At 44.8% G+C, this 16272-nt stretch overlaps 1 protein-coding gene across 1 annotated transcript; it reads left to right on the top strand.

Moving 5' to 3' along the window:
• Positions 1 to 370: 370 nt before the first annotated feature.
• LOC306934318 (E3 ubiquitin-protein ligase TRIM21-like) lies at positions 371 to 9455 on the top strand (the record flags this gene model as incomplete). The annotated part of the gene is made up of 2 exons (XM_079516889.1): positions 371 to 487; positions 8658 to 9455. The coding sequence occupies 2 exons, from the start codon at positions 371 to 373 to the stop codon at positions 9453 to 9455; spliced, it is 915 nt and encodes a 304-aa protein (XP_079373015.1).
• Positions 9456 to 16272: the final 6817 nt, after the last annotated feature.

Here is a 16272-nt window from a genome sequence, read left to right as displayed (position 1 = left end):
TCGCAGCCGCGATATCGCTGATGGAGCAGTGAGAGCCAGCTACCTTATTGCCAATGAGTTGGTGCAGGCATCCAAGCCATTTTCTGATGGTGAATTCGTGAAAACATGCATGCTGAAGGCTGCAGAAGTCGTGTGCCCTGAAAAGCGACAGGCCTTTGCCAACATTAGTCTATCGAGGAACACTAGATAGGGTGACAGAACCTTCAGGAGACTTGAGCAGCCAAATGAAAGACAAAATCAAGTAATTTGTCGCATTTTCGGTTGCAATTGACGAGAGCACCGATGTTACAGATATTGCTCAACTGGCCATATTTATTAGGGGTGTTGATGAGACTTTGGCCATCACGAGGAGTTGGTTGGATTGGTGCCTATGAAGGACACCACAACAGCAAATGACATATTCAGCTCTCTCGTTGAAGCACTGGACAAGGTGGGAGTGGACTGGTCCCGTGCCATCAGCATGGCTACCGACGGCGCACCATCAATGGTCGGAAGAAAGGCAGGCGTTGTCACAAAATTCCGTGAAAAAGTACAGACCGCAAATGGAGGACAAGATTTTTGGGCATTCCACTGTATTTTGCACCAGGAAGCATTATGTTGCAAAACACTGCAAATGGATCACATTATGAGTGTGGTTGTGAAAACTGTGGAAAGCCCTAAAGCCTGCCATGCATGCACATCAGTCTGTCTGTCTTACTGTGTTTTTATAGAGCACATTGTGAAATATTTTGCTCATCTCTCTTACTGTGTTTTTATAGAGCACATTGTGAAATATTTTGCTGTAAAACTGCATTTGTGCACTACTGGCTACTAGTGGCTGCATTCATTCAGCGACTCAGCAAGAGACTAGTCTGTCTGTCTGCCTGCCTGCCTCTCTCTTGCGCACCGCGCAGCCCCGGGGGGCCCTGAAATTTTGTCTAGCAATTGGGAGGGTAAATCCGGCCCTGCGTGCATACATGCTGTTAACTACATAGCTGCGCTGAGCTCTCGCTCTCTCTCTGTGTGTGTGTGTGTTTGTGTGTGTGCGTGCGTGCGTGCGTGCGTGCGTGCGTGCGTGCGTGCGTGCGTGCGCGTGCGAGAGAGACTGTGTGCATGAGAGAGTGGCGAGAGAGAGAGAAGAAGAGAGTATGAGGTTGAGAGAGCAGGAGAGAAAGGAGAGGGAATTAAAGGCCAGAGGGAGAAGAAAGATAATGTCAAAGTTGTTAAAGGACCACTACACCACTTTTCAACTTCTCTTCCTATAATTGGTCCTAACTAATGTTCATGATAAAATACCACCATTTTTTCCTACTCAGTCTGTGTCTCATAGGAAGGCTGTGGGAAGTTCAGAAACCCGTCCACCAGTGACATCATCGATGGTGAATCCAAGCTAATAGAAACGGCAGGCTTTCTTTTCCTGAAAAGTTGCAATGTCCCACAGGAATTCAAACTTGCAAGAGTAGTTCCTCTCTATAAAAAGGGTAGCAAGTTGGACCCTGGGAACTACCGCCCTGTGTCCATCCTTTGTTCCATCTCAAAGGTCATAGAGAGACTAGTATATGAACAGATAAATTCATATCTGCTTAATAACAAGCTTCTTTTTGAATTCCAGTCAGGCTTCAGAAAATCTCACTCCACTGATACATGTCTGTTATACTTGACTGATAACATCAGACGTGAGGTGGACTCAGGCAAGTACTGCGGCATGGTCATGCTGGACCTTCAAAAGGCGTTTGACACTGTGAACCACTCCATACGGCTAAACAAGCTGAAGGCAATCGGTTTTGATGGCCCATCGTTAAACTGGGTGAGATCTTACCTTGAGGGAAGGAAACAGGTGGTCGATGTGAATGGTACCCTGTCTACTTCCCTCCCAGTAGAGTGTGGGGTCCCCCAAGGGAGCATCCTAGGGACTCTACTGTTTCTAATTTATGTAAACGACATGAACTCGGCATGTAAATGCAATCTGTTCTTGTTCGCAGACGACTCAGCTCTCCTGGTCTCGGACAAAGATAAGTCGCAGGTCGAGAGAGTACTCAGCACAGAGCTCGGTAGCATCTGTCTTTGGCTCTCCGACAACAAATTGTCACTGCACCTTGGGAAAACTGAGTCTATTCTGTTTGGTTCAAGTCATAACCTCAACAAGTCCCGGGCTTCACAGTTAGAGTGGGTGACAGTGTGGTCACAAATAGGGAAGAGGTCACTTACTTGGGTTGTATACTAGATAACAAACTCACGGGTGAAAAAATGGCAATGAAAGTGATCTCAAAGGTCAACCAGAGAACTCGTTTCTTGGGCAGGATATCCCCTTATGTCAACAGCAGTGCTATGAGGACCTTGGCCGGTGCCCTCATCCAGTGCCACTTTGACTATGCTTGTACTTCATGGTACAGAGGTATCTCCAAGCTATTGAAAACAAAGCTGCAGACCTCCCAAAACAAGCTTGTGAGGTTACTACTAAAATTGAACCCCAGGTCTCATCTTACCTCTGCCCACTTTAGTAGCCTGGGATGGCTAAGAGTGGAGGAGAGAGTATCTCAGCTCTCATTGTGTCTGGTCTTCAAGATCCTAGATGCCTCTGTTCCTAAGTACCTGCTGGGCTACCTGCCCAGAGTGAGGGATGCTCACAGGTACTCAACCAGAGGAAGTCCATATGATCTAGTTCCCCCCAGTTTCAAGACACTCAAGGGAAAAAATGCATTTTACTACGCAGCCACTACTCTGTGGAATGCACTCCCTCCAGCCCTGAAATCCCTAAATTCTATTGCAAGATTTAGGAAAGACCTGAAATCATGGCTCCATCTACACACTAACTGGTCATAGTTAGCTTCCGACCCTGGATAGCCCATCTCCCATGCTCTGGACTATTCTCTCAGGGTACCTCTTGTCCTATGTATATAGCTCCCAGCCTTATATACAAGGATTATTTATTATATGTTCCATGGTTGTTTTGTTTGTACAGTATGTTTGTATATAGTGGACCACAATGGAAAAAGTGGAAGGCTTTTTTGTGTCTAAGTCCATTTGGCGTTTTTTAAAACTATGTCATTTTCTGTAATTTTCTTAAACTGCCAATAAAGTATTCTATCTATCTATAAAAGTTGAAGCCATCGTTCTCACGATAATAAAAATCTAAATATATTTTAAAATAAATCTTGTTTAAAAAAAATCTGCCTAATGATGATGTCACTGGTGGACGGGTGTCTGAACTGCCCAAAGCCCTCCTATGAGACACAGACTGAGTAGGAAACAATTGTGGTATTTTATCATGAACATTAGTGAGGACCAATTATATGAAGAGATGTCGAAAAGTGGTGAAGTGGTCCTTTAACTTTTGATGGCAGTGGTTCTCTTATTCCAGTCAGAATACGCAAACGAAATCGATACTTCGGGCAAACAGCGGGCGGGAGTGCACTTTTGCACTGCTCCGAAGCGCTGCCCCGACCGTTCCGTAAGCAATTAAATAAATAATAATTATCTCGCCTGGGCGAGATAAATATTATCTCGACCGGGCGAGATAGTTATCTGGTCCGGACGAGATAATATCTCGACCGGGCGAGATATTATCTTGACGGGTCGAGATAAAATATATTTTGAACCCTGGCCAATCAGGGCTCCGTAGAAATGGCTCATTGTAGAAGCATATATATTGTTTTGGCTGGAAGTGGACATTCTACGCTGTATTTGGATATACATTATGTTCACATAGTAATAGCAGTACAATGTCTAGGGATGCATGTTTCTCAAAAATCTGTTTATGAGATAAACAGATTTTGGAGGGAAAATAATTAGCTTTTTTTTTATGGAAGAGTAGTTCCGGAGCAACAGATTGTGTGGCCTTGGTCTTGCCCTAATGGGACTAATCGATTGTAGCTACTGGGACGTAAGTCGGGACTTGATCACCCCGGCTGGGTTGCCTGAGTGAGGGGTATGATGTTTGTTCCCAAAAGGACTTTCAAACTAGGAAGGGTATGGCCTGGTCAGCCTGCAATGACGTGCATAAGATCTGGTCATCCCAGGTTAGTAAGATGTTAAAAGTAAAAATATTTAGGACGACCGTTGAGCCGATTCTACTCTATGGCTCAGAGACATGGACACTTTCAAAGAAACAAGAGAATCGGTTGGATGGCACTTACACCCGCGTTCTAATGAGAGCGCAAAATCTGTCTTGGAAGAGCCCAACATCGACTAATCTAATATACGCAGGCAACCTTCCCCGTGTTTCTTCGCTGGTCCGATCCAGAAGAGCGCAGTTTGCCGGCCATTGCTACAGAGCTGACAATGAGGTTATATCGTCCCTTCTTCTCTGGAGTCCTGCCTCAGGGCGGACCAGAGGTAGAAAGCTGTCTTTCCCTGATGTCATGTCTAGGGACCCATGCTTCAGTAGGCAGGAACTGGGGGTGGCAATGAAGGACTGGGAAGTCTGGCGTAGCATTGTGGAATCCATGATCTCGACCGCAGTCAAAAAATGATGATGATGATGATGTTTGAGAGACCTGAAACCCCCGATGACCTTGGGATACATCAGTGAGGATACGTCCCAGACTCCCAGGTGCATCCATGCAATGTTTTCTTTAGTTCTGTTGTTTCAGCGCCCTCAGGGCGTCTTACTGGTATTTTTTCCTCTCCAATATCAGTTCTATTCTGACAACAAAGCAGTGCTATAATAAAGAGCAGCTGAACAAAAAGCTAAAAAGGTGCAACCTGTTTTAGCTAATGACCTGCAGGTCAGCTGACCAAATGGACCAATGATGTGGAGTCAGCTGACCAAATGGACCGATGGCGAGCAGTCAGCTGGTCAGCAAATGGACCACACTGTCTCTCCTTGTGCCACGCACACACACACACACACACACACACACACACACACACACACACACACACACACACACACACACACACACACACACACGTTGAGGAGTTGAGGCGTTGAGGCATTACATTTAGTGGGTTCAGTTTATTTCACGGACGGATGCTCCACTGAAAGGTAGTCATTTGAAGTAATACATAGCGCCAGAGTCAGTGGAGATGAGAACAGCTGCACAAACAACAGACAATGTTGTGTTGGACCGTTTCCAAAGCAGGAGGACCAAAGCGAGTCCGCCATGCTGCTGTAGCAGTGAGGAACAAACTGTATTCCTTTGGAGGCGACTGTGGTGGAGGCGACTGTGGTGGAGGGAGATACAACAACATGGAACAGATGGATGTGCATGTCTTCAACACAGTGTCTTTATGCTGGAAGAAGTTACCTCCAGTGGAACATGGAAGAGGAGACGGTCACCTTGAGGTCCCCTCCATGTGCTACGGCCACACAGCTGTGCTGATAGAACAGTCTACATCTGGGGAGGATATCCTCACTGCAACATACTTTATGGATTTGATGTCGCCCCCCACACATGGTTCACACCCAGGGTTTCTGGGTCTGTTCCAGAGGAGAGGAGCTCCCACTCAGTCTGTGTGTTGGGGAAGGACATGTTCATCCATGGAGGATACACCAAGATGACTGGATGGACTAATGACATCTACAAGTTGGACACCAGCACAATGGTCTGGTCTGGAATTAACACCAGAGGAACTCCACCTCTTGCTGGAGACCGTCACTCTGCCACCATCATCGGGACAAAGATGTTTGTATTTGGGGGTGGAGCCAACTCCAGCATCAACACCATCAGAGTCTTTGACACAGAGACCAACCTCTGGCTGGACACACCTTCTGCACAGCCTCTTCCAGAAAAACGCTACGGTCTTTTAGACTTTTCCTACAATGGACAGCTGTACATATTTGGTGGCCGCAACAATAACCAGACCTTCAATGATGTGTGGACATTCAGTCCAGAGACCTTCTCCTGGAAGAAGGTTGAGCTCAAGAGGATTGGCCCACCTCCTACGATGTATAGGATGTGCTGTTGCATGATGGGAGATCGTGCTATCTTCTTTGGAGTAGACAACACCTCTGATGACCTGTATGTCTTAGACTTCAGTCCTAGCCTCAAGACATTATGTAAGCTAGCAGTTATTCAGTACGGCCTGGATCAGTCTGGACTCCGAAACGACAGCAGTTGGGAACTGGCAGCCATGACCAAAAAAGCATAAAAAATAACACCTCAGCAACGAATAGACAACAATACAGGCTCGATTCCCTGTGGATCTCAGTTGTTGATGTCATATTGATGATGTCACATTAATGATGTCAGTCATAAGGCCTTTTCAGACGGGCAGTGACTGACGCGCCTAGTAATTAGTTTTCAATGAGAGTCGTGAGTTTATTTTGGACGTGTAGATAAGTTGATGGAGCGAGATTACGCAAGCGTATTTCCATGGCCGTGGTCCTGTGAAGTTGTTGCACGCGGTCCCGTTTCGTGCACGCGGCCACGGGCGACTACACCTGGATTGTGGTGAGCTTTTTTTTGTCAGGTGAAAACCTGACTAACAACTACCCATTAAATGTAGATGGCATCTACCCATTAAATGTAGACGACAGTTCGCCACCTAGTCGTGATCAGAGCCATAGACAGAGTTCTGACAAGTCCGTTCACTTCATGGGGCTTCAGTCCAATTTGTCCCTTTTCAGGCTGCATGAACAGCACTCGAGCGCTGGGTTTCTGCCCACACTGCTGTCACCAAACATACTAAATATAGTGAGAACAACGGTCTGGTAACACCCACTTTTAAAACAAACATGGGCAGATTCTGCTTCTACAGCACTGCCACCCAAGTGTGGAATGTCCTGATCTCTTCCCTAAAAAAATGCTAATCACTGGCATCCTTTAAAACAGGCCTGAAAATCCACCTTTCAGCAGGCCAAAGGGAGAGGAAAAGAACACTCCTCCCTTAGTCAAGTGACTACGCACCACCTCTTTATAAACCACTTCCTTTTTCCCCAACCTGTAGGCCTATATTAGCCTGGCTAATAAGCCAGACCGAATCAGCCATTGGCAAAAAAAAATTGCCTGCCGGCGGATTACGGTCTGGAGAGGCTCAATTGAACGCCCATTTCCTACACTAGAGAACTGGTGTGGCCAATTGGGACACGGTATGCAATATGGGCTGGGCGGGCTTTGGTACATTGACGTTCAATGCTTGAGACCTTTGACTGACAGTAGCTCTGACCAATTGCGTCAAAGAGAAAATGTTTGAACCCGCCCCCCCGGGAAACAAGATCCATACACAGCATCTCCAGACTCAAATACCACACGACAGTGTGATTTGAGTCTGGCTTATTAGCCAGGCTAGGCCTATATATCTTTTTTGAGGGGCGCTAGCTTCCATCATGCTGTTGCATGATGGGAGACCTGTATGTAGCCTCAAGATATTATGTAAGCTAGCAGTTATTTAGTACGGTCTGAAGCAGTCTGGACTCCGAAGCGACATCAGGTGGGAACTGGCAGCCATGACCAAAAAAGCGCAAGCGTATCTCTGTGGGCGCGGTCCTGTGAAGTTCTTGCGAGTGGTCCCGTTTCGTGCACGCGGCCATGGGCGACTACACCTGGTTTGTGGTGAGCTTTTTTTATAGACTCCATATTTGGGCATGCCTGACAAATAACTCCATATATGGGCATAAAAAGGACACAGACATAATAACTGGGTGGGGAATGCATTTCCAACATGCATCGTTCCAAGTAGGCCAGTAGTCCTTGTTAAAATACTAGTCTTTAATGGTCACGTCACTTTACTCAGACATATCCATAAACAAACTCGATATGCCCATATATAAGCATTTGATATGTTGCCACGGTTACTGAGTATCGGCACTCCATATATGGAGCTGTCCGACGTATCCAACTGACCTATCCAAGTCTGACATCACAAACTCCATATTTGGGCGTTGGGTTGATCTGGAGCTTCGTACGCAGAGACGTCTAGTGCTGATGACATCATGCTAATGTAAAAAAACTCCATATATGGATATATAGACACGTGACTCATGGTGACATCAGCGAGATGTGACGTAGCATCTATCAGAGCTCTATATAAAGGACGGCCGTCACTCCCTGAGTTTAGAGAGAAGCAGTGATTATCTCCAAGACAGCACTTAGTTCTCGCCACTTCAACCTTCAGCTTCCTCCACTTTCACTTTTATTCTCAGCGGTGTAGAAATGGCGTCCACCAGCGGTCTCTTGTCTGAAGAGCACTTCCTGTGTTCCATCTGTATGGATGTGTTCACTGATCCAGTCGCCACTCCGTGTGGACACAACTACTGCAAAGCCTGTATCACACGTTACTGGGACACTAGTGATGTGTGCAAGTGTCCACTGTGTGCAAAGATCTTCAATAAGAGACCAGACGTATCTGTCAATACTTTTGTTTCTGAGATGGTTCAACAGTTCAGGAGTCACAAGTTGAAAGAAGAATATGAAGCAAAGACAGAGGCTGAAATCCAGCAGATGATCCAGGAGAGACAAGTGAAGATTCAGGAGGTCAAACACTCAGTAGAGCTCAGCAGGAAAGATGCAGACACAGTGATAGCAGACTGTGTGCAGATCTTCACCACTCTGTTCAGCTGTGTTGAGAGAAGCCAGGCTGAGCTCATTGGTGTGATTGAAGAGAAGCAGAAAACAGCAGAGAAACAGGCTGAAGGCTTAATTGAAGATCTGCAACAAGAAGTCACTCAGTTAGAGAAGAGAAGCTCTGAGCTGAAACAGATTTCACACACTGATGACCACCTCCACCACCTCCAGAGCTTCACATCCAACAACACAGGGTGGAGACCCACCAAGGACTGGACAAAGGTAATTGTCTATCTGTCTTCATATGTGGAGACTGTGAGGACAGCTGTGTCTCAGCTGGAGAAGACAATCAGTCAAGAGATGAAGAAGCAGCTGTGTTATGTTGAGCTGAGGAGCATCCAGCAATATGAGGTGGATGTAACTCTGGACCCTGATACAGCACTTCCCTACCTCATCCTGTCTGACGATAGAAAACAAGTGAGTCGTGGAAACCTAATAAATAATGTCCCTGACAACACAGAGAGATTCTCTGCATGGCCCTCTGTCTTAGGAAAACAAAGCTTTTCCTCAGGAAGGTTTTACTATGAGGTTCAGGTTGGAGGGAAGACTGACTGGGACATAGGAGTGGCCAGAGAGTCCATCAACAGGAAGGGATCAATCTGTCTGAGACCCAACAACGGTTACTGGACTATAAGGTTGATGAATGGAAATGAGTACGAGGCTAATGTTTACCCTGATGTCCTCCTCCCTGTAAGAGAGGAGCTCCAGAAAGTGGGAGTGTTTGTGGATTATGAGGAGGGTCTGGTCTCCTTTTATGATGTGGAGACCAGAGTAAGTCTCTACTCTTTCACTGGCTGCACCTTCACTGAGAAACTATATCCATTCTTCTGTCCATGCCACAACTATAATGGTAGAAACTCTGCTCCTCTGATCATCTCTCCTGTCAAAATGGACGCTGGTCTCGGGGAGGACAGTGGGAACATGTTCCCTCCATCTTCAAAAAGAAGAAAAGCAAGACGTAACCAGTAAATGATTTAGACAAAAATCCTGTTTATATTTCATATAAGCTCCACATGTCTATTGATGCAAAAAAAATGAAAAAAATGAAAAAAAACATCAATAAACTATTTAAATTAAATCTTAAATATTAAGCTATATTATCCACTTTACTATATACACTATACTACATGATTGTAAAATAATGAAAAAGTATTTTGAAGGATTACTGTGATTATGGTAAGCTCATCACACATACCATAATTAATTAAGGGCCCCAGACGGAGATCTCTGTCCTGTTAATTAGTACAGTCTGATGCCCTAGAGTCTAGGGCATCAGACTGTACTAATTAACAGGACAGAGATCAATCTCCGTCTAGGGCCTAGACGGAGATTGATTAAAGGAGAATTCCATGCTAGAAGGCTTTCTTACCTTTCTTTGTAGTCGTTACGTCGCCACCAAAGAGGTCCAGGTGTTTTTTTGTGCAAAAAGTCCTTATTGGCTATTTCCCCTACCATAAGCCCTCAATGAATTGCATTGAATTGAATGGGGCTATGGGGTGTTGTGCTAATTCGCTTATTTCCATCGAAATAAAGTAAAGTGTGCCGCTTGGGATATTATTTACATTATGAAGAGAGGATATATACAAAAAATATATAATTTTGAGCGATGGAAATAAGCGAATTAGCACAACACCCCATAGCCCAATTCCCATTCAATGCAATTCATTTAGGGCTTATGGTAGGGGAAATAGCCAATAAAGGAGCTTTTGCACAAAATAACACCTGGACCTCTTTGGTGGGGACGTACTGTAACAACTACAAAGAAAGGTAAGAAAGCCTTTTAGTATGGAATTCTCCTTTAACAGGACGGAGATTATTGATATCAAAACCGATCGCATCGCTCCACAGGCTTCGATGTTGTGCAACAGTGGGACATCGAAAATGTTCCCCCCCTGTTTAGCCGACGAGACAGAAAATCTTAAAACGTTAATAACTCGCGATCTAAATCATTCTGTCCAATTCTAAGCAAAGATTATGTGTTAGACAGCACGCTGCGGTCCAGTTGCTAGTAGCGGTAGATTTAATCATACCTCCCGTTGTTTTCGATCGAGTGTTTGGGCTAGAAATCAGACCCGTCTGAAGTGAGTGGTACTGTACTGTACTGTACTGTACTGTACTGTACTGTACTGTACTGTACTGTACTGTACTGTACTGCACTGTACTGTACTGTACTGTACTGTACTGTACTGTACTGTACTGTACAAGCCCTCCTCCCTGGCCTGTGTGTGTCTGTGTGTTAGGCTGTGCAACAGTGACAGTTGGTGGTGAACAAACGCTATGTTCGTGCTCGGACACAGCCAGGGACGCAGGGACACACCCAGGGACACAGGGACACACCCAGGGACACAGGGACAGACCCATGGACACAGCCACACACATAGCTGTCTATAGGAGTGGTTGCACCACTCAAAAAAAAAAACATCTATCAGGGGAACACATAACTTCCTCATCTTTTTTGTGTTTGTATTTGTTGATACATGAATTATTGTGTCCGGGACCCGACAAAAACTGTGTGTGTGTGTTGGGACAGACGGTCGTCTTATATAATCGGTTCTCAAAGTGGGGTCCGGGGTCCCCCAGGGGTCCTCGAGGGAGTTTGAGGGGGTCCCCAATCAATCAATCAAACTTTATTACAGCCGAAGCCAATAAAAGACAAAACAATTAAATGACATACAAAACAATTAAAAGATAGTTGATATTGTAAAAAAACAAAACAATATAAATTGGTGGTCCCAAAGATAGAGATGCCATTAAATGGGGGCCTGTAGACTAATGCATGTCAAACTAGGGGTCCTTGAAATTAAAATGTTTGAGAATCACTGCTAGATCCACAAACCTCTTCTCTTATGGGGGTCCCTGGCATATATATTTTATTCACATGGGGGTCCACGGGTTAATACATTTTAATACATTTGGGGGTCCTTGACATGAAAACGTTTGAGAACCACCGTCTTATATTTCACCTGGGAAATAAATGTTGTAACGTGGACGACGACAGGGACTCCCTTTTTTGCAGAGCGGGTCGATGGGCGTGGTTAAGCAGCTGTGCATGGTTGGAGCAGTGCGGCTTCAGCAAGCTCTGTCTATGTCTCAGAGTGCCGCTGTGTTTTTCTACTCAGTCTGTGTCTCATAGGAGGGCTGTGGACAGTTCAGAAACCAGTCTGTCTCTCATAGGAGGGCTGTGGGCAGTTCAGAAACCAGTCTGTGTCTCATAGGAGGGCTGTGGGCAGTTCAGAAACCAGTCCGTGTCTCATAGGAGGGCTGTGGGCAGTTCAGAAACCAGTCCGTGTCTCATAGGAGGGCTGCGGGCAGTTCAGAAACCAGTCTGCGTCTCATAGGAGGGCAGTTCAGAAACCAGTCCGTGTCTCATAGGACGGCTGTGGGCAGTTCAGAAACCAGCCTGAGGGCTGTGGGCAGTGCAGACTCCAAGCTAATAGGTCTATTCCTGAAAAGTTGCAGTGCGAAAATGGAAGCCATCGTTCTCACGATAATACAAATCTAAACTTTTTTTTAGAAAAACAAATCTGCCTAACGATGATGTCACTGGTGGACATCATGGGCTATTTATAAATGAGTACAGATAAATGAGTACAGACCGCAAGGATGCGGCCAGCTTAATGACGACAACATTTTGAAACTCAGAATGACAATATGAACCTTGTCAAGGGAGGCATACTATGGTCCGACGGAGCATTGGTTCGAAGGAGCATTGGTCCGAGGTGCGTTGGGGGTCGGGAGAGGGTTGGGGTTAGGTTTAGGTGTGCTGCCCCGGGGGAGGTTAGGGTGAGGGTTTGAGGTAGGTTGTCGTTCGGACCAATGCTCCGTCGGACCAAACACATTGTCAATAAACAATAAACACACCCTGACCATGGTCTAGGACTCCGGACTCCGGAGTTTATCTACGTCACTTTGGTTCATTGTACCTGGACCCTACCATCTCATCTGAGCGGGTGTTGCTGCTGTAATAAATATATTTTATATTTGCTAATAACTGTTTCCTCTAAATAAACGTTTTGGATTATGCACGTAAAGCTGTATATATAAATGCACGTGTATTTTTAACAATAATAAATACTAAATAGCCGTAAGTTGATATTGTGAAAGCACAGCATTATGAGGACTACCCTTTAAAATCAGGTCTTCCAACAAATACATTATTATATGGAAAGCAAATTATATAGGCCTATATAATTTGCTTTCCATATAATAGCAAATAGAAATAGAAAAGGAAGGAACACAATGGGTCAAACCACATGTCTGGAATATTAAATTAGGAAGTCAGAAATAAACAAAGAAGTGTAGTAGAAGTATTTATTAATATTGAGAAGGCATATGTGGTTATGTAAAAGGTATAATATAGAATTATTAAATATTTGGTTTAATTTGGAGGTCAATACAAGTGAGAGTGGGAAAGAGATTACCATATCAGAAAATAAATAGAGAATGTAACTAGATCTATGCAGTAGCTACCTCTGCTGTTATTATGATACATGATGTTCTTAAAGGAATGAAAAGTAGGATGGCTTGTATTTAATATTCCAAGAAATAATAAGGTTGCATAGTTATCCACTTTAGCTATGTCCATTAGGCCTACATAGTGGGTATAATAGTGGATGACATACTGAAATACGCTAACTTTGTGTATTTGTCGTACGATGACCCAGAAGGCATCCACACAAGTCAATGTTTCTGAGTCTGAATATGTAAGACGCATTTCCTCAAGCCCCCCTCAAGGAAGTACATGAAACTAAGACGCATTGTATTTGCCAGAGTGTCCGCTTGTACCGACATGGATGGTCCATGGGTGACCCTGCGATTGGGAGTATGGGCCGATTACCAAATGGACTCACTTTTGTGGTGCTTTGGGCCTTTGCCCCTGTGAGCTTGCAGATCAGATTATTTGGCGTTAGACTGGTGTCATCTAAGGCAGGCTTAATTTGGGGCCCCCGTAGTTCTATGCCATAGAAGTTCTATGCCATAGAACTACGGCCATAGATCTACGGACATGTGCTACCCGTATCTATGGGTTTAAAATTCCAGAAAATCCTACAAATCAAAAACATTTTGGCCTGTAGCTCGGTCCACAAGTATTTCCCGCGTTGTGCAGATTTCGAAGTTCCCTATGATCCAATGATGTTGGGGTCAAGGTCGAACCGACCTTTGGTCTCGGAGGAAATTGCCCAACAATGTGGCAATCAGACACAGTTTTTAGTGTTTTTTCCCATACTGTATTGCTGTAATCTTTTAATGATTTGTGATAACATACTTACAGGATTTAAGAAGATCAATGAACATGAAGGAGCAAAATAGAAGAGACAATAATATCATGGCACACTGTGTTAAATGGAATGGAATGGAATGTGTGTGCAAAATTCATACTCTCCCCATGCCTTCGGCATGGTGGAGACAAACATCTGTACAGCAGAGGCGGGCGAGGGGGATCGAAGGGTGCTTTGGTATGTGACTCTGTGAGTGCTGCAGCAGTGGGTGGAGAGTGGGTGGAGTTTAGTCAAGAAGCAGAGCAGAGGACGGAGTCAAGACCATAACGTGTCAGCTAGTGAAGTCACATCCCAGACGGTAAAAGAGGGCCTCAAATAATCAGACTGGACCGAAGGAGGAGATTAACTGTTTGGGTTTTTGATTTTTTTAAAGAGAGATGTCGTCCGAAAGCTTTTCAGCGTTGGCGTCAGAGAAGGAACAGATCTACCAGGCAGCCATGCTGAAGCAGCCTGTGATAAAGTTACACCGAATAGAGAAGGAACAGATCTACGAGGCAGCTATGCTGAAGCAGCCTGTGATAAAGTTACACAGAATAGAGAAGGAACAGATCTACCAGGCAGCCATGCTGAAGCAGCCTGTGATAAAGTTACACCGAATAGAGAAGGAACAGATCTACGAGGCAGCTATGCTGAAGCAGCCTGTGATAAAGTTACACAGAATAGAGAAGGAACAGATCTACCAGGCAGCCATGCTGAAGCAGCCTGTGATAAAGTTACACCGAATAGAGAAGGAACAGATCTACGAGGCATCCATGCTGAAGCAGCCTGTGATTAAGTTACACAGAATAGGTATGTGCATGTTTTCATGTCACTGTATACACTTTGATTTCAACTTCAACAGAAAGCGCATGTACACAAATGCTTTCGGTACTCGGGTAATTATTCCTGTGTGTGTGTGTGTGTGTGTGTGTGTGTGTGTGTGCGCATTCTTGTGTAGCGCACATTATCAGACATGAGGGTGAGAGAGATCGAGGGGGGACTGGCCTAGGCTGCGTTCGAATTCATTCCCTATGCCCCATATAGTGCACTACTTTGGGGTTCCGCCATTTTGTTATAGTGTCCGAATATGTAGTGAGCATTTTTGCACCCTAATGTAGTGGACTGAAGTATCCCACAATGCACCGGGAATTGAAGGGACCATCCGATGGTCACTACAAAAACACAGCGAAGCAAATCTGCCCCATAATGCATTGCGCAAGCTCGCTCTTGAGCGCACATGCACGCGTTTGCGCGCACGTGCGCTGCTTCTGCATGCATGCGCTTATTGCGCTCCAACTCAGAAGAGGCAGAAGTTGAACCAGCGAAAGAAATCAACACAAATGTACTTTTAAAACTTTCGTTTCCCCTCTCTTTTCTTCCCTGGCGGATCTCAAAGCTACAGATCTCGAGACAAATGATCTGTGCATTTATTTGCAATTGATTTGTTTTATTTATTTATAATAAAACAGTTGCTTGCTGTAGAAGGCCTTATATTTTAATAGTTTTTGGATTAAGGTTGGTGAGGTTGTAAAGCTATGTGCTAAAGTCCAATATATATTTTGTACATGCATGTGAGACACATTAATTGTGTCTCCGAACATATGTTTTATTCATATTAATTAATTCCTGCCATTAAAAAATATATGTTATCTAACATGATTTCATTTAATTGCGCTAAATACATTACAACTTCATTATGTAGGCAGTAATTTATTGGACTGCTGTTTCTGTTAACGTCCGTATTGTGAGCAGAGCTTGTAGATTGGCTACTTTTGGTAATTCTTTACCAAAAGTACCCGATCTACAAGCTCACAACACGGACGTCGCGTTGCTTATAGATCGGCGGACCTATAGCGCCCTCTACCGATATTGACGTCAGAGTCGGTGCTCCCCATACAGGGAGTATTGTCCGAATTAATCACTATTTGAGTCCACTGAGTCTGGGTCCCCGTATGGGGAGTAGGGAGTAGGGAACAACCCTAGCAATTCGAACGCAGCCCTAGTGTCAAAGAGAGGGGGGGGGTGCTGGCCTGTGTGTGTGTGTGTGTGTGTGTGTGTGTGTGTGTGTGTGTGTGTGTGTGTGTGTGTGTGTGTGTGTGTGTGTGTGTGTGTGTGTGTGTGTGTGTGTGTGTGTGTGTGTGTGTGTGTGTGCGTGCATGCGTGCATGCATGCGTGCGTGCGTGAAAGAGACAGCTGGAGTCATCAGTCATGCCAGGAATGTTCCAACAGCCAATCTGTGCCCGTCAGTTGCAGCTGCCGTCCTACATTTAAACATTTATCCAGGACGTCACTGACCAGTTCATTATTTATTAAATGTTGCTTAGCTGCTGACTAGGCTGCTACTCAAATGAAAGACAAACACATTTGAAATTAATTAAAGCCACCCATGGTACCTTTACGCTTATTCTGACTGCGTGCATTTGATTAAAAGGCTACACAGTGAGTTTCTAAACTCAATTAGGTCATTTAAAGATAAATATTAAAGCCATGATATGTTTTGTTCTTGATACTATGATCCTGCACGCAGC

The sequence above is a fragment of the Electrona antarctica genome (assembly GCF_951216825.1).
Source record: "Electrona antarctica genome assembly, chromosome: 2".
Lineage (NCBI taxonomy): Eukaryota > Metazoa > Chordata > Actinopteri > Myctophiformes > Myctophidae > Electrona > Electrona antarctica.
Note: the sequence above shows the minus strand (reverse complement) of the source record. Positions and strands in the feature narration are given on the sequence as shown.